Source organism: Cryptomeria japonica, chromosome 9, assembly GCF_030272615.1.
Source record: "Cryptomeria japonica chromosome 9, Sugi_1.0, whole genome shotgun sequence".
Taxonomy (NCBI): Eukaryota; Viridiplantae; Streptophyta; class Pinopsida; order Cupressales; family Cupressaceae; genus Cryptomeria; species Cryptomeria japonica.
In genome coordinates, this window is record NC_081413.1 from 213,098,692 (window position 1) to 213,126,389 (window position 27,698).

Below are 27,698 nucleotides of genomic sequence, written 5' to 3' on the forward strand. Positions count from 1 at the left end.
AAATTCGCACAATTGACTTGAACAAGTTCGCACAAGTGAAGGAGAAATCGCTGATTTGGAGAGCAGATTACATTCGCATAAGATGGTGGTGATGAATGACTTGAATGATGTTTGTTATACATCCAACTTTGGGCGCTATCTTGCAAGGTCGGCCTTGCTATGATATTTTATTTATTTACATTTTATTGAGCCACCTTAAATAGGACAGGACTCATAATGATAATTTTGCCTTTATCAAATCATATTGGCTTTATTAAATTACATTGCCCTTTTGGGCCCAGCCCCATAATAGTTTGATTTAACATAGATAAATACATATTGAATTTTAATTGTCCATGACAACATTAAAATTCAAACAATCAGGTATCCGAAATAGCTATTATTTTCAGCATAGTGAGCCTACAATGTATGAGTAAGAAGAAAATGTAATCCTCAGTCATATTATCAGCCATCCTCTAGATTTGATTAAGCAAGCAATACAATACGGAAAATGAACAAAAACAACAAGAAGAAAAGGATGAAAATAGTCAACCTTTGACTACTGCTGCAACATATGATTTGAAACTTTCAGCAATTAGAATACGAAGAAAATGAAATTGATATGGCAAGAAAACATGGTTTGAAAACTTCCAAAAAAATCTGCACAAATAATGATCAAAATATAATTAAGAATGCCTGAAACAGTTTGGCATATATAGATACTAGCAAAATTACCAATATAAGGATCTGGATGGCTCCATCTTATCAATTTTGCTTCTGCAGCCCCAATCATCCTATCAATTGTGTCAATGTCATCCTGCAGAATTTCAAAAAGTTTTTAAGTATTCTGTAGAGTAAATATGCAAGAGCACATCATAGTAAATGGATGAACAATAGTTTTGATCCAGCACAGACCGTCTGAGGTAAAGATATCCACTAAAATCTGTGACATACCCAAGCACAAAGAAATGTTCCAAGATGTTTTTTAAGTCAGAAAACCTAAGCATTTAAAAACCCAGTTCTATAACAAAATGTTCAGTTGATATAATAGTGACTCTCCTATCACTGACAATGGGATTCCACTAACAAGTCAATGCTTTCATTCTTTATTACAAAGTAATGAATAGAATTTGGATAGACCAACTTATTAAACTGTCTTTCAAATGCTTTTTTCAAACGGATTGGTGCATAAAGAGCTATTACATTTTAAATTAATTGAAATCTATTCTGTAACTATAAGATTCTTAACTGTAGTTCACACTGAGAGTTGGTTCCCAAGTGATTCAAAATTTTAGATACAAATATCAAGGGTATTTATTCACAATACTTTTCTGCATAGATAAACAATAATAATATAATTTAATTTGACATTTATCTACATACCTAGATGTTTTAACGTTTAATTTGTCATGCAACAATATTACCAGAAATTTCAACTTCATCAACAACAGCCTTTATGTCCTTCGGCTTGTACCAACTGCCCTCAAGCTCTGGTTCTGTGGATTTGGTTTTTACTGTCTTTCAGGTTTTTGGTGGGGACACCTAGAGTTCATTTTGATGTCATTTTTTGGATTTTTCATAATCACTCTTGAAAATATCTTCTTGTTCTCCTTTTACAATATCCAACGAGGGTGATATGGCCTCACAGTTCTCACAGCAGGACACTGAGAAAGAGCGCACAAACAACATAGAAAACAAATAGATAGCCACCAAACTTAATTTCTTTACATTCCTCATTAGTGAGGATTAAACAGATGTACAAGGATAAGAGTGCTGGTTAGATAGGCCAAACACAAGCAAAATGCACCTTTTTGGTTTATCTTTATGTGAAGATATAAAAAAGGCTCCAGTGAATTAGGTCATGTAGAACTGTAAATGCACCTCAATTGTACAGTTTGCAAACATCTTCACAATAGCTCTTCCTAAAGATATATTCCTTAAGCAAAGTTGCACATGAATACAGATACAAATACAGATACCATTACAGCCATTTTTTAAGATCCCTAATATAAATACAGCTGGATGCGACATTCATAAAAACACACACACATATATTCAACACAATTTTTAAGTTATTAGAGGAGATTTTCATTACTTCAAAAGCAATATAGACATATAATTGCTATATACATAATTATAAGTTGATTTAATAATTTACAATATGCAAAAAACTAGTAGAGTTGCATTGGAAAATAACCTAAAAAAATGGGCCGTGGAAATAGAAAAACATTTCATTTGTCTTCCTCATTTAGTGTAGGTTTTGTTTATACTATAAAAAAAAAAAATTAAAAATTGCATGATTGAAATTTTTTAAAATTAAATTTAGGAAGATTTACATCAAATTTTAAAAAAATCAAATCACATAGTATCTGGCACAGTTGGAAAATCAAGATTTTTTGGGCACGCGTGTTTAGGGTATTCAACATGTATCTACACCATATCAACTACGAGGATATGTGCACCCAAGGAGGAAGAGGCGTATCCAGCTACTTTGTCCTTAAGATTTGTGCTCACATTGGACTCCAAGAGCCTCCATCAATGTGGAGTCAATGCTAAGTAAGGTAACAGCAGCATACTAACAGCCAACCTTCAACGAGGGATGTTAGCATTTGGCCTCTTCTAAGGGGAAGCTATCTCTATGTTCTTATTTGGGTCCAAGTAACCCTACATACTTTGTGCATTGTGTAATCTATATTGGATCTTGTTGGCTCCTTTTATATTCAAAATATAAAGACACCTTTCAACTTTCGGAAAACAGATTACATAATCTTCGTATCTTTTAGAATGTTAATAACATCTTTGCAAATGTTTAACTTAATTTTGAGCTAACAAAAGACTGATAGCTCAGTCAGTAGAGCTTCATCTATATTGTTTACCTCACCAAAACTTTAGCTTCAAGTATTGAAATAACAAAGGAATGGTAGCTCAGTAGAGAAACCAGACTGGAATTTAATAAGTCGTGTTCAAGTCCAAGCCAATTCATTTTGGCAGGACATCAAACACAACTATTCTGAAGCTCATATATAAACTAGCATACCTATCTTTAGAGGAATATAGGTAAAGTACACCGAAAAATATCATATTTGTTCAATATTCCACTTAAAAATTTATTATATTATTAAAATATATTCAATATTAAATTATTATTAAGATATGATTATATTATTATGTTTTAATATATCCTTATTTTTATACTTTTATATTTCCATTGAACTCTTTAAAAAAGTAATAAAACTTTTAGTACCAAATTATTTTTATATATGATTATATTTCTATTAAACTCTTGACCAAAGCAAAAAAAACCTATTAAGACTACATCATCATCATCATTATTATTATTATTTTATTTACATTCGTTTTTATCCTTATCCTTGAAAAAAAAGTGGATTTTATGTAGGGACACTTTCAATCCCCCATAATTAATAATATTAAATTAAGATAATTGCGAAGTTAACTATAGACAGAATTGATTGATAGTCAGAGTGAGTGGTAATTGAAAGGTGGGTGTGAAGATATAATTAGCAAAATTATTTAGTTGAGTAGAGAAAATAAATTAAATTAAATTAAAAATAATAATAAAATGTTTTTTGCTTTTCATGCATTTAAGTGTAACACATCAAATGAAATGCTTCTAGTTTCTATTGACGGATGTTGTTGCATCCATATGTGAGTGATGACAAAAGATATCAAATTTGTTCATTATTCCACTTCAAAAATTTATTATATCATTTTAATGAAATTAATATTAAATTATTATTATATTATAATATTGTAATTAATATTAAATTATTATTAAAAAATGATTATATTATTATGTTTTCATATATTATTAATTTTATATTTCTATTAAACCCTTTATAAAAGTAAAAAAAACTATTATTATTATATTTTTATTTTATATTCCTTTTTATCCTTGATAAAAAAGTGGATTTTATATAGGGACACTTTCAAGCCCCCAAAATGTGTAATATCAGATTGAGATCATTACAAATTAACTAATTGCATGATGGAGATAGACAGAATAGAATTGACTAATTAGTTAAACTCAGTGTGAGTGGCAGTTGAAAGGTGAAATTGAAGATATAATTGGCATTAGATAATTAAAAATTAGTTGATTGAGTGCATGAGAGGAGAAAATAAATAAAATGAAATTAAAAAATAAAATAAAAATGTTTTTTGTTTTTCATGCATTTAATTGTCACCAGCACATCAGATTAAATGCTTCTAGTTTTTATTGATGGACGTTGTTGAGTCCATATTGTTAATGTTAAGAACCAGAAACATAGGACACAGAAATCTGAAACTTAGAAAATCTCACAAGAACAAGATACACAAAATTTATCCTTGGAAAACCCTCCATCTCAGGGTGAAAAACCCAGCCACACAAAAAAAAACTATTTTATTGAATGCACAAATTGTGTACAAAACTTAAGAGATCAAATCCTCACACACAGATGATCTCAGCTGAACATAATAATTATATTAGAAGACTGAAGATGATGCAAGGTCACAGCAGCAAAGCCCTGAGCTTTTCATTGATAATCATCAAATACATCAGAATATCGATCACATTGAACTTCACATCCCTTGGCATATATAACACATAACACGACCCAATATAGCTCACGAAGAAGAAAGATGGAAAGCCAAACACCAAAAGAAGATGTCAGTTACACAATCGACATACACAAAGAGCCAAAGAACTTCAACGGATGAAATCCACAATGGAATTAACGCTGCCAGCACATACACAATACGGAGACGAAATACTTCCAGCTAATTGCCAAACAAGAAATAAGGAACAGCAAAACAGAAAGACAACCATCGGAGAAATAAATAAAATCTCATGAAGCGTACGCAAACATTAACACTCCCTCTTAGCAAAGGAGATATTATTTTCTGATTTTCAAGTCATGGAGTCTCTCAACATGACAAACACAATGGCTACACCCATATGTGTAAAAAGCAATATTGTATCATGAATTCTCTTAACGTGATAGCATCATGGATTCACTCAACATGATGTTCACCATGGCTACTCCCATGAGTGAAATAAAAACAAGCTCTCATCACGGAGTCACTCAACGTGATGTTGTCATGGAGTCTCTCAACATGACATCCACCATGGCTACTCCCAGAGGGTGGAACAAGGGATTTCACCTCAATCTTCTCTAGCAGAAAAGAATGCATTAACAAGGGCTTGCACCTCAAATTTCTCCATCACAAAGAACAATGCATTAACAAAATCTTCATGATGATGTGGCTCCCTGATATCAACCTTCTGACCTCCTCATCCAAGGTTGCCTCTAATGAAATGATAGGCTTCTTCTGAAGTTGGATTTCAGGCTCCCTCTGAAGCTGAAATGTCAAGCTCCCTCTGAAGCTGAAAGGACCACGATCCTGGGACCTAGAACATGTGAAGCCTTCACCTCTTTATTGTCGGTTTCCATTGAGTTAGTCTTGTAGCTAAGTCTTATCTTCTCATAAGACTCCTTCAGCACTATACTTTATATCAGGAATCTTTTGGTATTCATTAAGATCTGCTCAAATACACCACATACTAAGTGTTCTCTCCTTTGAACAAGACAAAGATTGCAGACAATAGCAATGACAACAATGTGATAAGTGATCACAACAAATACAAGCTGATAGCATGCAGACGCCAGATAAGAGCAACGACACACAAAAGCCGTGATTTTGTCCTTCCAAAACAATAAAGTGGACCTCACACGATGCGATACCCTCAGATCAGTCGCATTACAGAGATTTCGTCGTGTTTTACAGGGCTGCTCAAGAAATACGAAATAGGCAGAAATGAAGTAGCAGCTTAGAGAATGGCGTTGTCTTCAGAAAACATAGTCGAATAACACCAAACAATAAACAAGCAACCCTCCCAGAATCCTGAGGCCTCCTGTGAGGGAGACGGCCTTAGACTCGCTCTGATACCATGTTAAAGTTAGAACCAGAAACATAAGACACAGAAATCTGAAACTTAGAAAATCTCACGAGAACAAGATACACAGAATTTATCCTCGGAAAACCCTCGATCTAAGGATGAAAAACCCAGCCACACAAAAAAAATATTTTATTGAATGCACAAATTGTGTACAAAACTTAAGAGATCAAATCCTCACACACAGATGATCTCAGCTTAACATAATAATTATATTAGAGGACTGAAGATGATGCAAGGTCACAACAGCAAAGTCCTGAGCTTTTCATCGATAATCATCAAATACATCAGAATATCGATCACATTGAACTTCACATCCCTTGGCATATATATAACACATAACACGACCCAATATAGCTCACGAAGAAGAAAGACAGAAGGCCAAACACCAAAAGAAGACGTCAGTTACACAACCGACATACACAAAGAGCCAAAGAACTTCAACGGATGAAATCCACGATGGAATAAACGCTGCCAGCACATACACAATACAGAGACGAAATACTTCCAGCTAATTGCCAAACAAGAAATAAGGAACAGAAAAACGGAAAGACAACCATCGGAAAAATAAATAAAATCTCTTGAAGCGTATGCAAACATTAACACATATGTGAGTGTATTACACTTTCAGCGTAATTAATTTGGTTGTATAAAGCTTACAAATAAAAAATTTATCCTTGTGGAAACTTTAACTTGCGTTATTGGAGTAGCAAACAACTAATAGCTCAGGAACTTTTTTTATATTCAAAATATAAAGACACCTTTCAACTTTGGGAATATAGATCACTTTTAGAATGTTAATAACCTCTTTGAAAAGGTTAATTTTGAACTAACAAAGTACTGATAGCTCAGTCAGTAGAGCTTCCCCTTAAATTGTTAACCTTACAAAAACTTTAGCTTCAAATCTCGAAATAACACAGGACAGGTAGCTCAGTAGAGAACCCAGACTAGAATTTCAAAAGTCATGTTTTCAAGTCCAAGCCAATCCATTTTGGCTGGACATCAAACACAACTATTCTGATGCTCATATATAAATTAATTTGGTTGTATAGAGCTTGAGAATACAAATGTTAACCTTGTGGAAAATTTTGCATTATTGGAGCAGCAAAGGACTAATAGCTCGGAAGCTCCTGGATCTAAGTCCTGGCCAGTCAATTTTGGGTAGTTATTAAACACAACTACTTGGAAGCTTGTATAAATTCATGTGGTTGTGCGAAGTGTACAAATTTAAAATGCTGACCTTTATGAAAATTTTAACTTGAAATCTTGAACCAACTAAGGACTAATAATTTAGTTGGTCGCCCACCCAGACAAGTAATTGGGAGTTCCAGGATTCAATACCTAGACACTACATTTTGGCTAGCATTTAAGATAAAAATCAGTAAGCTCAAATATAAAATATTAGCAAGGGATCGAAACAAATTATACAGCTGATCAAAAGTTTGATAAGTGAAAGAGGTAGGAAAGAGTTAAGATGACATTGAATGTTGTGTTTCATTAGCTTCCAGCAGGTTGCCATAAATGCAATATTGATATATTAAGTTCAACAGCCCAAAAGTTACATAATGAACCATTTCACAAGCTTTCCCAGCCATTCATTAGATAGTTTAATGCTTAACATGCATCAGTGATCATCATAAGAGTATTTTCTTGAGAAAGTCAGTATACTAAATTTCAAAAGGAAGAAACAAAATCTCATCAACCATCAAGCTAACATATAATAAACAGAAACAATATAAAGGATATCTTACCACATGCCTGTAAGCCTCAAACTCATCCCTAATCCTTGATGCCTGTATGGGTTAACAGAGGCAAGGTAAACACATCAGAAGAACTGCAAATCAATATCTAGGAACATCATAGTATAACATATATATAAAGTTTTTGTGCTAAAGAAAAAATCAATAAGTTAAATGTAGTAACTGAATTAATCAATTCAACTTAAAAATTTCTTCAGCAACAGCTAACAAGATTATGAAATTAAAATTAGAAAATGAGAACTTGCAAAATAACCTACATCCAATTCCAAATCTTAATGCAAAATATTGGAAAAAACTGAGTGTAAGAGCCCCCAAAATGCAAGATGTCATGAAATATAATTGCGATGAAGAACCTGACAAGAAAACATTTAAGTTGGAACTGGAATCCTAAATGTTAAAATTTAAAACCCATAACCAAAGAGAACTCTTGTCTGGAAAACAGCAAAAACCTATTTGAGAATTAACATACTCTAGACTGAACACATGTTATATTTTGTGTTTATCAAAACCATGTATTAACATTACATGGATGGAAGCATACAGTAGGGACCAAAATTTCCAGTCAGCCATACTAAGAGACTGTTTATTGTCATTGAGTTCAACCGAGTCGAAGGCATTCTTGGCCTTTATTTTACGTTGGATTTCATGTTACAAGCTATACTTCATGATTTTATTTAATATGCTGAAAGCAGATTGGTAAGAAAATCCAGATGTAGAATGTACATCAGATTTACCATCAAATCAATTAGAATGTCTTCTTAAATAATACCTGGCTTTTCTTGTTAAAGCCAAGTTTGATCGGTTCCATAAGCTAGAGATATTCACCCCTTTGCCCATTGAAACACAGGCTCAAATGCTTTTCTTGCTTTAATAAGATGAGTTTTCCTTGTAATTATGTTGTACAGCTGATGTATCGCCATTGCCTCATGGAGTAACATCCCCTAACATTTGATCTATGTCTCCTACTGCCAAAGAACAAAAAACGAAAAGGAGCACAAACTCAAAAAAGAATTGATGGAAAAACATTAACATTGGGAATAGGAATTCCATGATGTAAGCAAAGGATCCTTTTGCATGAACTCTCTGGCACTTGAAAGTAGCCTTAGGAAAATGCTCAGCTAGGGTTTAAACTTATGACAATACACATGCAGTTTATGTAACCAAAATATAGTCCCCAGCCCAACTCCATAATGTCTTTGACATCTATCCTAAGGTTCACCTACAACTTTTGAGTCCATTGAGGCATGGACTATTAACAAGTTGGTGTTGATTGTTTTTGTCATTGATGTCAACGTTTGGCTGTGTATATTTTTTGGTCTCCTTATTGGATCGAAAATGTTTCTAAACTACCAGGTGTACATTTTGGCATTCTTATGAATTTTGGCCTTGTTCTTTCTCTGATGTCAGCAGAAGGTTTTTGAGTTTTTTGTGCGCCATACATTTCCAGTGATACACGTACTAAAATCCATTTCATATATTTGTATGTTTTGGTGAAAATAAAAACGGCAACTCTGTAGTTCTTACGCTTTTTTTTTTAGATTCGCAGAGTCGTTTTCTAATGAATGGTATTTGCTGGATAGAACAAGAATATCAACTGCTTATTGGTCACATGGTGACAAGTGCGTGTAATTTGTTTCCTTCTGAGTGACCATGATGTAAGAAGGGTCGTTTTTATAGCCGCAGGTTTGCAGAGCAGATTTTTTTGTGTGGCAGCTTTATTCATCTATCTCAGTGTATAGTGTTTGTGATGTGGTGCAAGGTTCATTTTTAAAATGGATGTTTTTTTAAAAAGACATAGTAACATATCTTCAGCTAACAAAAAAAAGGCTTTCGATTAACTCTGTGCGTGGCCGCTATTGCCTGTTTTTTTTTGTAACAAAAAAAAACCGTTTTTGTTTGTAACAAAAAAAAACCGTTTTTGAATAATCAAAGAGGATGTAATATGTGGCAGCGTTTTTTTTGGTTCATAGTTTTGGATGTTCAGCACTTTTTTGGAAGTGTAGTGCTAATACCTTTTAGCAGAGCTGAATTTTGATAGAGTTAAAAACGGTTTTCATATCTTGGGTGAGCAGCATTCTGAAGATATAACGGAAAGAAATGGAAACGTATTATGCACTGAAAAAGTCTTTGTTGTATGTTGGAATTGTTCGCCGTTGCGTCAAAAGCTTGAACTATCAACGCTTGATACAAATGTCAGATTTAACCCGATCCACGGGAGGCAGTTAAGCCATATCACCAGTCTCCAAGGAGGTGCTGACCACCAAGTCAACAATCTCCCCCTCAGCACCCACTGAGCCTTCCGCACCCACTGAAGGGAGACTCAAACCCGTGACCCAAGGCTCTAATACCAATTGTTGGAATCGTGCACCGTTGCGTCAAAAGCTCGAACTATCAACGCTCGATACAAACGCCAAATTTAACCCGATCCACGGGAGGCGGTTAAGCCATGTCACGAGTCTCCAAGGAGGTGCTGACCACCAAGTCAACATTGTACATGTCAGTGCTAAAAAGAAAGTCGAAGATATGTATTATGATGTGAAAAAAAAATATGATGAAAGGTGTGGAAGTTTTTTTGAAGTTAGTAATGTATATGCAGCTGTATATTTTTACGAGATTGGTATTCAGGTTGAAAGGATGTTAACCGTCACAAAAGAATGATATAGAGGGTAGCTGGACTGTGATATTATGTTCTGATAGGAATGTATTTGAAGAAATCAGTTTAAAATCTCTAAATACTGTGAGAATTCAAAATGTGTATGAAATTTTTCAGAACTTGGGAGTCTATGATGTAACTGAGGTCGGTGCCTCTGTATTTGGGAGTTAAAGCTTTAAGTTTCTCGAAGTTGGTGCTTTGAGTAGGGATGGTGCCCTTATTTGTAATTCTAAGTTGGTGCTCATTGGGTTGGTGCCCTTCTGTTTTAATGAAAGCTTTTAATGCCATGGTTTTTTACCCGAGAGGGTTTTCCACAAGATGATCTTTGTGCCTTCTTGTTTAAGTTTCAATCTGCTTACTTTATGTGACTTCTTCCATAATTTTGAAATACTGATTCACGCCCTCCCCCCTTCCCCCTGTCAGTTTTTCTAAATAATTTTTCAGTTGGGGCACTTGTCACTTATGACCTTGGTTCAAAACAAGACAATCGTATCCCTCTTGCTAATGTTGCTTTGTGCGAAATAGGGAGAATTTAACTTATCATGATTCAGCTATTTGACGGAGGTATGAAGAGTTGATTAGCTTGTCAAAACAAAAGAATTATTGGATTCTAAAGCAAAAGCCCACCCGCCAATAATTAAAAAGCTTTATGTCAATCCTAGGAAAGGACCTACAGGATGAAAATCCCACCCAAACCATTCCTTGGTTGCTCAAACAAAGAAAAGATCAAGATATTAAGAAAGCATAGTCTCAATAGCAAATCAAGAAAAAATAGTTAAATAAAATTTTGAAAAATGCAAGTTTGGGTAGCATAGTGTTAGGGAAATTTTAACAAATTTGAGGATAGCTAAAAGTAATAACTTGTTTTATTTATGATTCTTCATTTGCATGGCTCCATTCATTGAACTTTTTTATTATTTTGGACTTAAGTTGCCGAATCGAAATTGGAATCAGTATCAAGTAAGTGGGTATGATACGGCGGTATGGCAAAAAATTTAGGGGGTTGGGTACATCAATACAAAAAACATGTAAAAACCATAAATATACATTAAAAAATAAATATATTAATTATAAATTAATATATATACATATTACAAATTAAACATATACACTATAAATTAAAAATAAATATATTGAAAAGTGTTTAATATATAATTTTTTAATTTTGTGTTATTTTTAAATTATAATTTTATTATATAAATATTAATATATAGTCTAATAGACAATATACTAAAATACTATATAATAATCTAAATTTATAACTTATTTATAATATTAATTATTAAATTGTTTTCTCCATGTGGTACGGGAGGTCATGTCGCGTTAGCGTCACCACTTATTTGAAAAAAGTTTACAAGGCACACTATAGTTTGTTGGGGGCCTACTTGATCCCTACTATCTAAAAAAATTATTAAATTATTTTAAATTATATATTAAATATATAATAAATATAAATGAAAATGTATACGGTGAAAAGTGGATAGTGAAAACAACAATATTGAAAGACCAACAAGGATCCAACCACAAAACCCTAGCCTAACAATGAAAGCAATCCACCATACACAAATGAAGATACCTAGGACCATGCAAATAAACAAAATAAAACAAGATATACCATTCACATGTCTAGTAGGGTTTCAATCTCCATTTTTTCCTATCTCCATTGATCTTGTTTGATGTATTTGCTCTCAGATTTTATGTGTGCACAAGAGATCAACAAAGAACGGAAATGTGGTTGATAGCTTGATTGCAAGAAAACTTGATTGCATAAGATCGATTAGGTGATTAGACGATTGGACAATTAGACGATTAAGGTTAATAATGAAGGAGAGTATCCTCTTATATAGAAGACACTTTAGGAAATGGAGGGATAAGATTAAAAGATGAAGAGGATAAATGGACAGCTAGGATTAAAGGGTAGGTAGAGGATATAATTAAATGATAAAGGGGGTAGGTAAGAGAAGAATTAAGAGATGAGTGACATGTGTCATGGGTAGAAAAGGCTAATGAATTAATTAAATAAATAAAGATTTATTTAATTAATAGAGGAAGTGGGATCAATTGAATAAATAAAATATTTATTTAATTTAGGAAAAAGACAATTTAAATAAATAAAAATATTTATTTAAATGAGGAAAGGCTTAGAAGAGGATTAATGAATTAATTAAATAAATAAGAATTTATTTAATTAATAGAAGACTTAGGATAAAATAATTAAATAAAAAAATATATTTATTTAATTAGACAAGACAAATTTAGGTGTCTACAGAAAGTACTCCCTGGATAAAAAAAAAAAAAAAAAAAGATTTCCCTCCTATATTGAGATATTTTATATTATACTAAATTGGAAAAGACCTAAAGATTCATTGATAGGAGTTGCGCTACCGAGAACCATGAAAATGAGAGTGTAGTCCTGAACGAATGAATGAACCACAAGCAAGGCAATACCATGCATCAGAGGGTCGATTGCAAGAGCTAGTTTGAGTGGGTGCCTCCTTTCTATTGTCAAAGAGGGTTGAGTGGATTGAATGAGTTTCCATGAATTCATTGGGTGAGCAACTCTAGCATTGCTTACTGATTTATATGCGATTCCGTTGTTGTTGATTTATAAGCGATATGGCATTGCTTATTCTGAGATAATTAAAATATTATTTAATTCATAGTTTTCATCTAAAGCCCTAACCAATCCACACCGATTCTATATCGACTCTGATTCTGAGATGTTTTGTATCAAAAATCGACCTAATTTTCCAATGTTTTGGTAACACAGATTTTCGAAAGTCACAAATATGTGTGACTGTGTGTGTGCCTGTGTGGCCATGCATGTATGCAATATATCTTGTGTACACAAATACCCATACTCTTTTTCTTGGAAAAAATCCAAGTCCCCATACCCTACCAAGTCTTATGGTACATACGGTACCAACAGATGGAGTACCTAATACATTACTTCATTCTTTTACCATCACATTTACCTTATACCTTAAGATCTAATTGAGGAATAATTAAGCAAACCCATGTTATCTGGAACATCCCCTTGGCCATTGTTAGTGTAAGTATTTAGTACACTTTAGAATATTAAACTCAGTCAGATAGAATACTGATTTATTTTCTACATAAATATCTTTGGCTGTTTCATGCTGGATCTCTTTTCTATTTCTGCAGAATTAGGTGTCATCCTTATCTCCTCTTTTTATTTTCTATTCAATACAACTACAGCACATTCTATTGTTACTACCTGCTGAATGGCATAACTGAAATATGTTCACCGCATATGGACTCTGTCACTTCTTTTATGTGACTATATTTTAAGTTATTAGTTTTTGGCATCAAAGAAATGCCCATTTTTTTCCTAAATTGACTCCCCTGGATGACTCTTCCAAATAGGCCATTTTACACATACCACCAACAAAGTATTCAATCAAATACATTTTAACTTATTTACACATATCAGCAATACAGAATTATACACATAAATGAAAACTATCAAAAAGAAGACAACATACAAGTGAAAGTATGCATACTGAAAGAAAGCCTCTCACTGTAGACAGAAAAATAAATTGTTACTATAAAATCATTGAAATGTAATACAAATCAATAAAGCTTTTGTCTTATTTTATAGCTGGATTAGTAGTGTACTTAAATTAACTTGTGTTCGAGTCACCTGGATGAGGCACTTATGGTCTAAATGACCTACCCATAGCCCAACACTACTATATGTACATAAATGTTGGTTACGGAAAGGGAGCTCTCCAAGATTGTCATATCTCTCAGCAGTGTAGCTTGTGCATTATTTTGATAGGTGAATAGAAAAGCAGGTCTATCTATTTTTAAAAATATGTGAGAGCCATCTTGATAAGTTGAATAGTGTTACCGATTCTAGTGGTAAAACTTTTGGCTATGTTCATTTTATTTAGTTCACAGGTACCTTATGGAGCCTGCATGTATCAGTGAGAATATAAATAGAGAGCAGCACATCTCATCATGTCATATAATTCATTCTAATTCCATTTTGTATATTATTAAGTTGTTTCTTCTCTTTGGTGTGGTGTGTTTTGACGCTACAAAACTGTTTAAATGCTATGACATGATATCATAGCATAGGGTTTAAAATTCCCTAGGTTCTAGTCCCTTGGTAATATGAAATTGGCAGGAATACTGTTGTTACCACATCATATATCGACACACAATTTTTTTCTACAAAGGCTCCTTTTTTATGAAAAAATAAAAAATAAAAATAGAAAGAATCAGCATTTTTCATAAGCAAAGAACACATTATAATTTCTAAATGCAATTCTACCAAAAAAATGAGCAAAGAAGAATTTGTAAAGAATAAATCTATATAGCTCCTCTGGTTTGAATTTTTGTCCATATCGGAGATCTAGGGTTTCTCTAGAGTGTCCTATTCAGGTGCTGTGTGTGTCAGATCCAAATACATTATTGGATTCCTAGCAAAAAAATTCCAAGTCCACATGTATTTATCAAAAAGAATTCATTTAGGCCCTCAAATATGCCACCTCAGTCTTTCCAATATTAGCCCCCTAGAGCTAGCAAGTAGTTGTGGTATGTGACCGAGAAATAGAGGTGCAAGCACTAATAGTCACTGAGGAACAGATTTGACAGTGGAAGGGTTAAGGCCACAGCACAGAAAATATTGAGAATGCCAGTGGTACCTACGGGTGCTAGAACATCACCTGCATTTGAAGGGAATTTCAATCCCAGTGATATCCAATTAGTTTTGCTCAGAATTTCTTGATGAAGTCAGAAATACCAAACCATCAATCAAATCAACAATCTCAGAAAGGTAGTGATTTGGTATACAATGAGTGCCACATGATATATTCTAATTGGGTTATCCTGTCATGGTGGAGAAATTCGAAAAGCTCCTAAAAAAGAGTAAATATGGTTATGTCTGAATATCACTGGCCACATTGTTTGCTGTTTATGCATGTTCAACGAGTCATCAATCCAGTAAACTAAAGCAGTCCAAGTTAGTACATTGTCAGTGAGAGCAGTCCATTCAACATATAGTCAACATCCAGCGAATAAGATTTATGCATGCCAGATGTTGTAATAATGAAGACGAGTTGTGAGCCTGAAAATAGGCAACCAGTCCAAGCAGCTCCACAAAAATTATCAATAACAGCAACAAAGTATTACAGTAGCTCAGAGATAACAATATCAACTAATAACATCTAATGCAAAACCTCTACTGTCCTCGTACAGGCACTCAACCTAAGGAACAAACATTACAAAATATTCACAAGGTTCAATCTCAGAAATTTTAATTACAATCAGGGAAGTAGCCCAGCAACATTAATTCACAGGCATTGTATCCGGCAAACAGCACTTAGAAAATCCAAAAATCAACACACATTCAGCTACAAGCATACAGCCTACCTTGCGAGTCATCCCAAGTCAATCGACCAACACCAATGGTATCTGATTACCTGCCGCTAGAAATGATCAATAGACAACTCACTCCCTAAATCCATCTAGCACAGGGGTGCTGTCAGGAGCACCCTGAAGAGGAGTTAATACCACTGTAACTGCAAACAGAAGATCACACAATCTAAATTTACATTTAGGTCACTGCAAGGAGTAACTCCATGAACTGGGACAAGCGCATGTAGGAGGTATGGTCTGAGAGAGGCTGCTGTTGTTTATTTTGTAACTTAGCTCGAAAAAAATAATGAGCTAAAATAATATAGGGCTGGGCACTTTTCTCCTTTGATAGCGCACCTTACCTTAGCCTTTTTCAAGGCTTAGTTATATGATGGAAAAGGTTCTTTACTAAGCCGACTTTATAATGGAAAATCAAATTTGTTATTGGCGCCAAAAGGTGCCTTATTGGGCCGACCCAATAAGGCACCAACCTCCTATAAATACAACGCACCTGATGTCATTTGATATACACTCCAACCACAAGGCGAAAATACCTCTGCAATACTAGTCTGAATTCTGCCCTCTGCTACTTGCGAATTAAAAGGAGGACAGACCTGGTGCAGATCTGAGCAAGGCTGATTCAATCAGACTTACATGCATTTCCAGATTGATGACTGGTGCGAATACATGTCAGACTAATGAGAACCTATAAAAGACTCATTGATGTTGAAAGGCATGAATGCAGATGGGCTGCAAGCACGAAACCCTTCATCCTTGACGAATCAAATGCTTCAGATTGCTGGCTGATCTAGGCAAGTTGGTGTACAGACCTAGACATCATCATCAAGCTCTAAAAGCTAAGTTTTGTACAGTTACAATTTGAATACAATACATAATCAGATCGGATGATCGTTCTTGCTGGGTTTTTCCTCCAGATGTGGAGGTTTTCCCAGAGTAATTCGTGTTGAGTCTTCTTGTGCATTTACTTTATTGATTTCTTGGTTTAAGTCATCAAATCTAATAATCTGATTTAACAAAATCAACACCTTAATTCTGTTTTCTGTTTTACTGTTAATCTGAGATATTAAAACTCAGCAGCTGCCACTAGCTATTAAGGTAACTACTGGGTAGTAAATACCCATGCTATTCCCAGGATATGCACTAAGGGCACTCATGCCAGCAGTGAACCACTGGAATGCATCTGCCCCCTGTTGTGACCTTTTCACACATCGCCCCATTGCAAATGGGGACCCCCTGTTTTTTTAGGGTTTTGCCTTAGTGTCGCAACTGCTAAGTCCAGCCTTTTTGCAATGAGGAGTTAGAGTTTTTGAGAAGTCATCTAGGTCAAATAGGGAAATCATGCTTGTTGTGACCTAATCACACATCACCCCATCCCAAATAGGGACCCCCTACCTTTTAGGCCCTTTTGGTCATTTGGTTTTGGTTTTTTGTGGGTTTTGGTGGCAGTCTCGTCAGTCTCTCGGCTTTGCGAGTGTTCGAGGGTCGTGTTGGTTTAGACTGCTTTTCGTTTGAGTGATTTTGGTGAAGTCTAGGGCTTGTTTCATCCATTTTAGGGTTTCAGCCTTTAGTCGTAGATTTTAGGGGTTTCAGATTGGGTTTTGGAAAACTAAACATACAACTAGAATCAAGACCCTTCTAGAAACCTCCCAGTAAAATTTGAGCCAAAACGGAGCAACTTTCTATTTTTAGAAAGTTCCTATTTTTTAGGGATTTTACTAAGTCCCGGAATGTCGTCATTTTGCCAAAAATCAAACTTACTATTTTTAGTAATTTCTAATTTTAGTAAGTTTCCATTTATAGTAAGTCATTCATGTTACCTGTTCTAGGGATCCAACACTGATGTTCTGAAAGTTTCTATTTTTGGAAGTTCATTTTTGGCAGGACAATTCAGGCGAAGTGATGAAGGCCAAGCATTCACGACTACTTCTAATTCCGGAAAGTCAGAAAGCAGATAGAGAGAGTCAAAACTGGCTAAGTGTTGAAAGCCCATTCCTGAAAGGGAAAGCCAAAAAATTCATCTAAGTCCATGAGGAATCCAGGACAAGTGAAATTCCTTCACCCATGCCAAATAACGCCCATGAAGAATCCAAGGCGCCAAACTCAGGTGGAGATGGAAGGAGGACAAAATGATGAATTCCTTCCTCAGTGAAGAATAGCGCCCAAAAGTGAAGGAGGGCGCCAAAATGGTATGCTCATGGAGAAGGGATATAAATGTTAAATTCCTCCTTCATGGTGAAAATCCACCCAAAGACAGGTGAGGGCACCAAAATGAAGTCTTCACGAATAGCACGGAAATTGCCAAATTCCTCCTTACCACCAAAAATCCGCCCAAGGTCAAATGGCGCCAATACTCAATTGTCATGGAAGGAGGAAAAAAATTGTGAATTCCTTGGCCATGGTGAAAATCCACCCCACCACTCAGGAGGGCGCCAAATTTGAGGGGTCAAGGAAGGATGCACAACATAGTGGAATTCCTTCTCCAGGTGAAATTACTGCCCTAGTATGATGGTAGGCGCCAAAATGGAGTCTTCAAGGAGAATCAAGGAAGTGATGGATTCCACCATGAATTCCATGCCCAAGCCGGAAAATTGAAGAAATTTGTCTAAGGCATGAAAATCCAAGGGTCAAGAAGGAATGAAAAGCAAAAAAAATCCCCTCGGGAAAATTTAAAATTTTCCATTTTTAGGCCCTAAATCTTATCAGAATCTAGAATTTTTTATGGATTTGGAATCATGAGAAATCTCTTTATCTAATGGACCCGGCTCCTCAATTTTAGGAGGATCCCTAAAAAATAGGGGACGTTGAAGAAGCATGGAAAATTCCCTCCGAAGCAAGAAAAATCAAGCTAGGATGGAGAATCAAGCGAATCTTGAAGAATCTTTCAATTTCCCTCCGAAATTTGAAAGAATGGAAAGTTAATGAGTTGGCAAAGGGAATATTCTAAGTATGACGCATAATTTAATGCATTAAGTGAAACTTCCAAATTCTAACTCACAAGGGAAGTTTCTTTCGCATGGTGCAGTGATTGGGAAAGTATGACGCATAATAAATTCGGTTTCCAAATTAATGCCTCCTAACTTAGCAGTACGATTTGAAGAATTCTATATAAGCATGGAGAGGCATTTCATTTCTCACGTGCAGGATTTGAGAAAGAAAAATTGGAGTGAAGAGACGTCATACTTAGTCGATTTTTTCATCATTTCCAAGGTGCTTTTCGGGATGGAAGAATCAAGCAAGACGGCTACCCTCACCAGGCAAGCATTGATCAAGGCAGAGATGAAAGGCTTCCTTCCTAGTTCCCAGATGAATTCCAAATGGAAGGAAAACAGCGATACAAATTTGGGCACATTCAATCTGGCTGCCTTCAAGATCAGAATGTTCGAGACGGCAGGACATAGTTCATCACCAACAGCTGACAAATTTGTCAAGAGTGAAATTGTTGCGGCAGCTGATTTTCCTCCTGCTATTCAGTGTCCAGATCTGATTCTGGAGTGTGCAAAGCATTATAATCTGAAGCGGAACACAATTTCAACATCAAATGGCAGGCTGTTGGTGACATTGACTCCGGAGTCAATTTGTGAAGCTTTCGGAATTCCTTCACACCATTCCATGACGTACAGGACTAGCAGCGGGGCTAAAGCAATATATGATGCAGGTCCCGCCAGGTGTGCTGACTTGATCAATAAACTGTGGTTGCTGAAGCCTAGGCCACATGTCTCCAAAATGCCAAAGACTCTCACTATCTTTGAGTTCAAACAGGAATATGTGGACCTGATAAAGATGCTGAGCAGAGTAATGGGATGTTCACATTCCATGAACTTTGAAACGTGGGTGTTCTTCTATATAGGCGAGACCATGAATGCAAACGAGCTAGTTGACTAGGCCAGATTGATTAGTCATTACTTGCACGAACAGCTGAAGAACTAAAAAGAAAGAAAGTCCCAGTCCTTCTCCATGAGCTCCTACGTAATCTATATGCTTGCGCGAAGGGGAGGATTTGATGGTCTGCCAGCAAGCGGAATCATGGGTTACGGACCAGCACATGTGAAAGTGCATGAGTGTTATCCCCAGCTGCATCTTCACAATGTTAGTTCTTACAGGCTGGCAAATGATACCTTCACTATGTACTTGACGCAGCTTATGCAAAAACAATTGCACATAAGGGTGTCGCCGCAAGCGAGGGCCCTGGTCCAGAAGTATGGAGCCACATTCTTATAGTTTCCTAAATTCACCTACATCAGGACGCAGGTATTTTCATTCCAGTCATACAAGTTGCCCAGGTATCCATCAAACAAGCTCATACTACTAGAACTCATGAGGCAGTTAACAACCTATGATCAATTACAGCAGAAGAAGAAGAAGAAGAAGCAGTCTATTGAATTCCTAGTTGTCCTAGGTGACTTCGTGGAAATGTGCCCAATTTTGGAAGCAGTTGAGAGTGCAGCGGAGGAGTTGGCATTCTATCGCCTGCCATTTTATACATCCAGGGCTCAGTACGATCCTTACCGCCAAATCAGTTGCTGGCGTGAAATTCATACACAAATTTCACTTAGAAGATTATTGGGCAGGTGTCGAGGATGACCTTGAAGTCTGGAGGAAAATGTATTCCAGACTGCCCCTTGACACCATCAGAATAAGTGAAATTTACCAGGTGCTGGATCAGGTGAAAAAGGATTCGGATTTAATGCAACCTGAGTTTGAGAAAGTGAAAGATCAGCCCATTCAGTTGCCAGACTGGTCGGAGCCCAAAATTGATGATTTGAATGTCCTGGCTAGACCGGTGCTGAAATTCACTAGGCACTGGGTTGATCGGCAAATAAGGAAGTTGGCGGAAGGAAATGTTCATTTGACATCAACTAATGGGAAGTCTAGATTCCCCTAGTGAAACAACAGAAGGATCTTCACTGGCCTAGGCAGAAGGAGAAGTCCGGATTGATAAAGGGAAAAGTGCCCCAAAGAGACCAAGAATGGTAAGGAAGAAAGATATCCAGCAGGAAGTTCCATAGGAAGTTCAACAAGAGGTGCGATAGGAAGAACCTCCGCAAAAGAGAGCAAGGGTAGAAAGGGTGCAGTCATCAGCAAGTTCTTCTAGTGTACATGAGGTAGAGATGTTTGCACATCCAGCAGATCCACCTCCAAGTAATACTCCAGCACCAGATATATTCAGCTTTAGTGCTTCACACAGACCCACTCAGCCAAGAAGTCAAAGACAAGAAAGTTCTCCACACCAAGAAGAGACTCGTCAGGATAGCTTCGTGGAGGCCATCCTTGGCGAAATGGAAGAAGAATCACAGGAGCAAGAGCACATGGAAATCCATAGTCGCTCTATTCCCGCTCCAGATTGGTTGATAGGAAGCCTGAGGAAGGAACCAAAAAAGGAAATTGATCCAGCTCGGGAATTAGAAGAGTTGTTAAAGAGGATGGATCAGCCAGCAGAAAGGAAGGCTCCCCGAAAATTTTCTAAAGTTGTGAGGGATGAGTCTGGATCCCGAACCCTGCACATTGTTGAGCCTGCAATGGATAAGGACGGGAATGAAATCGAGCAGGAAGATTATGTTATCAAACAGGTTCATCTTGGTCCTGCTTCCACAGGACAAGTAATTGGAGACTTCGAAGAATCTTCCTTAGCCATGAAGGAAAAGATACTGAAGTCAAAAGCGAAGTGTAAGAGGCTGAGGGAAGAAAATAGAGCTCTATGCGAGTACATCGGAAGTTTTAAAAGGCCACTCAGGGAGGCAAGTCCTTCATTCATTCCTCCTTCTTCCCTTCCTAAGGAAGTTGTTGATGATGCGGAGGTAATTAAAGCAATGGCACAGAATTCCAGGGAATGGATAGAAGATGCTTACACTAAAGCAAGAAAATTCATCGAGGACTTGGCTCAGCTTCATTCAAAGTTCGTAGCCCTCCTAAACAGATTGGAGACAGCAGAAGGATTGTGGGAAGATGTTCACATATACCAAGACTTAACCATTCCGCGGCTCGGGGCTCTGACAAAGATTCCAAGGCAAATTCTAATTGATGGGAAAGTAATTCAAGAGAACGAGGTTTATGACTTTCCCCAGTGGTTTTGCGTCGTTTGCTCAGGAAAGAACACCTTTGATAAATTCAGCGTGGAGTCTTTAACTTTGAAGGACTCGATCAAAAAGGTGCAGAAGGAAATCATCAATGCAATTGAAGCACTATTCGCAAGGAAGCTCAATGATAGTGGAGTAACAGTGAACTCCCTGAAATCTCAATTACGTGAGTTCTTCGTAGGTTCATTCCCTAAGGAACATTTTGCAAATGTTTCTTCATTTTCCAGTATAATGAAGAAGAGACGGGAAATCATGATGGGATGGGAAAGCTTCTTTTCCAAGAGCGAGGAAGAAATTGCCTTGATGGAATTCGATATTGAAAATGTGCCAAGTGTCTCCATCGGAGAGCTGGAAGCCATCATCAGTAAATTCATTGCATATGCAATAAATGAACGGGATAATGGTCGTCCATTCTTGGACGAGAATCTTTTGGCTGAATAGTGGCGGCATATTTACTGCTGGAATATTTTTGACTTAGTGGTGGTCCGGTCAATGCATGTTGAATGCATGAGGAATCTTCTTGCATGCAGCCGCCTTATTAATGATTCTATGACAGATTCTCTACGCATGTAGCTATCGCATGGGGAATGATGGGCATTTATTTCTTGCATGGGAATGTTTATTGTATTTTGGGCATGTTTGATGTAATGGGGTGCATTTAATGCATTGATGGATGCCATTTTGGGGCTTTTAGAATAATTGTACATGGGCTTAGTGGGCATTAATGGCTGATTCCCACCTTGCTGCATCTTGAGTGGGGAATCTTTAGGGTTTGCATGTAGTCAATGCCAGGAGCCTATATAAAGGGGTGACCCCCCTCATTTGAAAAGGAGAGATTATTGTCTGAGATTGTTGCTAAGGATTGTTGAAGTAGCCAACTTAATACATTGTTCAATTTTGATGGTTTATTCTTGTTCTATTTTAGCAATCTTGTAATGTCCTCACTCTGAAACAAAATTAATGAACAAATAAATTATAATATAATTTATTATTAAATTGAACTTAGTATTAATATAATAATGGAATAGCATAATTATAATATATAAATGAATGATATAATCAAATCTTATATAATAATAATATAATAAACAAGATACATATTAGTGATGATCAATAATAAATCTTATTAATGACTAATAAGATTTATATTTCATATTTATTAAGTATTAATATTATTAATGTATTTCATATCTTAAATATTAATATTTCATATTTTAAATATTTATATTATTTATTAATATCTCATATTTCATTTATTATTAAAGTGAATAACTATAAAAGGCAGCGCTTGGTATAAAAGGCAGCGCTTAGTATCAAGACTTAATGATAGATGCATATAGAATGAATAGAATACTGATCAAACATTAAACAATATTTGATTAACAAACCGAAAATATAAATCAGTATTTTAACAGCCACAAGTTGACTATTCAACAGCCACAATTTGCTATATAAACAAATCAGTTAATTGTGAAGTGGCACGAGTTTAGGAAGAAACTAGTCTCTTGGAAAATCACGTACTAAGTCATGCACAGCAAGGTAATAAAATACGATTAGTCAGTAGCAAATCTGATATTAAAGGTTGTGGTTATAGTTAGTAATGACTTTCTAAATAAGTGCGATTAAGAATAAACGGAGAGTTGCATTTGTATGAAGAGATACATTCCTTCAAAGGATTCTTGCTGTTTGAATAAGTATAAGATATCATCTGTGATAAAGGAGGAAGGGGGGGAATTGTTTTCAGGCACAGCACCATTATTTACATACCACCAAGGAACGAAAAGACACGGTAGTTAATTACCATCACTATAGGTGACAAGAAGAAGACCAACAGCATAAGTATATAGTTATATTAGACACAGAAGCAAGATATTTCATAGGTTACAGACATATCAGAAACAGCAGGAAGGTATTACACAGTATACGGTCATTGCATAACTCCTACCCTAATATCAATACATAGAAAAGATACTACACCATATCAATTTGGTAAGGATTATAGATATTACAAATTTTGAACATCATATCCACTGTACCGAATAAAGTTGCAGAGTATATATATTTTGTTCCAAATGTCAATTACGTCAAGTTAAGAAATAGATATATTCATATAGCGGATTGTGACTTATAATTCTTATTATAAGTGGTATTTACTATTATCTATTTCAAGGTTGGTATCAATTACTAAAAAAAAGTAATCACGTGTGAATAAAGTGTTAGTTAATTGCCTCCACTCCCTAAGAAATTAAATAGGGGACATTACAAATCTGCATGGTCTTGCTCTCTTCAGTTTGAATAGATTTTGCTTTATGTTATTAGACGGACTGGATTTGATAGGGTTGCTTGTTGCAAAATTCGTGCTCATACTTTTGGTGTGCAGCTGATTGTTGCATAATGTGCAAAGTTAGCCTGAGCCCCCCATTATTCGTGTATGTTTCACTTTGATTATCATTAGAGATTGTTCGATTTGATGGTTTCTATTGATGATTTGAAAATCTTTAACACACCCTTTGAAGATTGCACCGCCTTTGTGTAGTTGTGCATTGCTGGCGAAGCGAAGCATGGTTGGATTTTGCATAAGTAATCTCGTCTCCCTGTTCATAGGATTAGATTAGCTTTAGCTTAGTTCTCTCTACCCTATTCTCATTTACTTTCAGCATATTTTGAAAATCCAAAAATCCAAAAAAATAGGGCTTTCATTGCAAATCATTCACATAGAAATCCTTGAACTTGCATGAGTTTGTTATTCTCTTCAAGTGAATACGTAAGCCCCCTTGGGTTAACAGCAAACCCATCAATCAATTGAGTCACGTCCACGCATTGAAGGAACCTTGGAGTTAGCCATTTGAACTTTTTGTGCAATCTTAGCCTACGGACTAATTTTGATCAAGAGAGAGTAAGGTGACCGTTGGTAACTTTATTCTGTGTTCGACGTTGTCATAAAAAACACGTCAACAATGCTCAGAATTGTGTCTGGACATTGTCAAGGTGCTCAGAAGGCCCGAAGGATGAAGATCGCAATTGCTTAGGGTCAATTCTGACACCTTCCTATTTTTAAGGAATTCTGCATTTTTGCTTTTTTTTTACTTTTTCTGCTTTTTTTATTTTTTGGCACTTTGGGACCAATCCGAGAAGTAGCTTTTTGGCCTATTTTTTGCTTTTTTGCTTTTTTTTTTCTGCTTTTTGAAAGTAGACCTAGGATTGGGTCCCACAAGTCATGGGGATAGTGTTCATGTCTTCAGAATCAAAAATTTGTATCTCCAAGTCTAAAAAGCAGGGTAAAATCTCCAGGCTAGGGTTTTGTTCCAGATATTTCAGATAGGCAACATGGCAGATCAAACATGAAGATGGCGATGGGAGCAAGTTTGGAGGATGGCAGATCAACTGCCAAGTCCGCCCAAGGGGAGATGGCAAATCAATTGCCAAGTCCGCCCAAGGGGACTGTCCGATCAACTGCCAAGTCCGCCTTGGACTGTCCGATCAACTCCAAAGTCCACCCAAGGGGAGATGTCCAATCAACTGCCAAGTCTGCCTTGGACTATCCGATCAACTGCCAAGTCCGCCTTGGCCTGTCTAATCAACTACCAAGTCCGCCTTGGACTATCCAAAGAGCCTGCCAAAATTCTCGCTCAAGGTTTGGACATGTCCAATCAACTGTGAAGTCTGCCCAGCCAAGTTGCACAACGTCCGACACAAGTTCAAGTCTGCCAAAGAAAAAATAATTCAGAAAATTGGCTAAGTGTTGATACCTTAGGGAGAAAAAATTCAGAAAATTGGCTAGGTGTTGATACCTTGGAGAATAAAATTTCAAAATTTGGTTAAGTGTCAAGGAAATTCCCTAAGCAAGAAGCAAATCCGCCCAAGGAAGATGAAGGAAAATTTGGCTAAAGTGTTGGTGGATTGAGAGAAAAGTTGAAAATGTCCAATCTATGATGAATTTCGCTCAAGAAATGGCCAATCCAAAGTCTGCCCAGCTATGTAAGAAAGTGGCAAGGCATCTGCAAAGTCCGCCCCAAGCTTGGCAAAGCTATGATAAAGTAGAAAGATGTCCAAACACTTGTCAAGTCCGCCCTACCCAAGGAGAAAGAGTAAGGTTGGATGGCGAGACAAGCCTAGAGTCCCCCCAGCTAAGGAAGGTATCCAAATATTCATGAGGTTCGCCTATGGTTGGAAGACTATTGTAATATCCCTATGTAAATATTAATATTTCCTACCTTATTAATTTATTTCTTATATAACCAATTTCCATTTTTTATATTTAATAAATCAATTTAGTGTCTAAATATTAATTTAATAACTTAATTTAATGTCTAAATATTTAATAAATTAATTTAATGACTAAATATTAATTTATAATCAATAATACCCTAAACCCCAAAGCATGATCGATTCATGAAAGAAGTATTAAAGAATACAGCAGTGCGTTAAAAGTAGTTATTAGATAAGCATCGAATTAGTAAGTGAAAGGACATGGTCCATGTGCTGACAAATGTGCACTTCCAAAAGGTGCGATTTGACTTTAAATACTCTCCAAATGGTGCGATTCCTAAAGGAAAAAAGAATATAGTCTTCCTTACAAAAGGGTACAATTTGCATTAGAGATTATATTATTATTATGACTAACAACAAACAATCAACAAAGAGAAAGATACGTCTCTTCAATCTGAAAAGGCATATATCTTAGAAGGATATAAATAAAGATTAGAAATGGAGTTTGAAGGCATGGAAGGAAAATACAAGGAAAAGGCTGAGAATCGTGTCACAGAAAATTAAAATTACAATTTGAGATTTGAGATCTGCTTGCCAAGGAATATAACCTGGTAAAAGGGAACAGTCTGGTACGTTGGCTGATCCATATCATATGATGCTCTCATTAGGTATATATGTTGTCTATTTTAAGCAATATAAACAGTAATATAAGTCAGAAATATCTGACATGTAATGCAAACTAATATATAAAATAATTAAGATAAACAGTTTAACAGTCTTCTAAATCAGAAAAATTTAATAATGAAAATCAGAAAGAATATATATATATAACAATAATAGATCGTAAATCAGACAGAATTTTTAAATAAACATTAAAGAGAACATGATATACAATTCATTCTTGCTATTACTGTCAGTATTTAAGGAGATGGGAATGAGATGTTCCAAAGAGGGGCAGTCTAAATCCAAGTAATAGGTTAAGTCCCAAGATAGGGTAGGGATCAGCGTCCCGTAAACTTTGAGGTCATAGTCCCAAGATAGGGTAAGGGCTTGGATCTGTAAACTTCGAGGGAACCTATTGTAGTCGGTCTCTAAGCGCTTTGGTAACACACATATCCTCCTTCCTTAAAACTGAAGTAGTAACAAAGGTTGGTAATTGCATTAAGAGTTATGGAAGACTACCTTTATTATCTAATATGGTTGATGAACAATTTACTTATTAATAATAGATAAATTAATTGAACTATGGATAGCACAGATTTGATTCATGTAAAAACAGATTTGTCTCCTAATCAATTTAGTTTAAGTCATAAGTATATTGAAATAGATTAATTATGTTAATCAGGTAGGGGACATTACAATTTACAACTATGAAGTTTGGCATAGATACAAAGATGATCAAGTTCGCCAAAGAGAAGGAAAAGATGGCTTGAAGAGGTTAAAGTCTGCCCAGCACCTAGAGAAGGTGGCCAATCAACCTACACATGACTAGACATCTACAAAGTTCATCTAGGGGAAATTGAAGGTAGCAAGGTAAAATGGCACAAAGTTAGTGTGTCCAAACATGTGCAAAGTCCGCCATAACTAGAGAATGATGACAAGATGACCAATTTGGCCTCGCAAGAGACCAAATTCGCCATGAAAGAGGAAAATGGCTAGAGGAA

General features: G+C 35.9%; 1 protein-coding gene across 2 annotated transcripts in view; it reads right to left on the reverse strand.

Annotated features, from left to right (window-relative positions):
- The window catches only part of LOC131044580 (NADH dehydrogenase [ubiquinone] 1 beta subcomplex subunit 9), a 76,049-nt gene that overhangs the window by 40,615 nt on the left and 7,736 nt on the right, over positions 1–27,698 (reverse strand). For both annotated transcript variants that reach the window (XM_057977935.2, XM_059211274.1), the window contains exons 2-3: positions 7,684–7,725; positions 715–796 (exon numbers count right to left, since the gene is read on the reverse strand). In XM_057977935.2, coding sequence (XP_057833918.1) covers positions 715–796; positions 7,684–7,725 — 124 coding nt within the window. The remainder of the gene's footprint in view (positions 1–714; positions 797–7,683; positions 7,726–27,698) is intronic.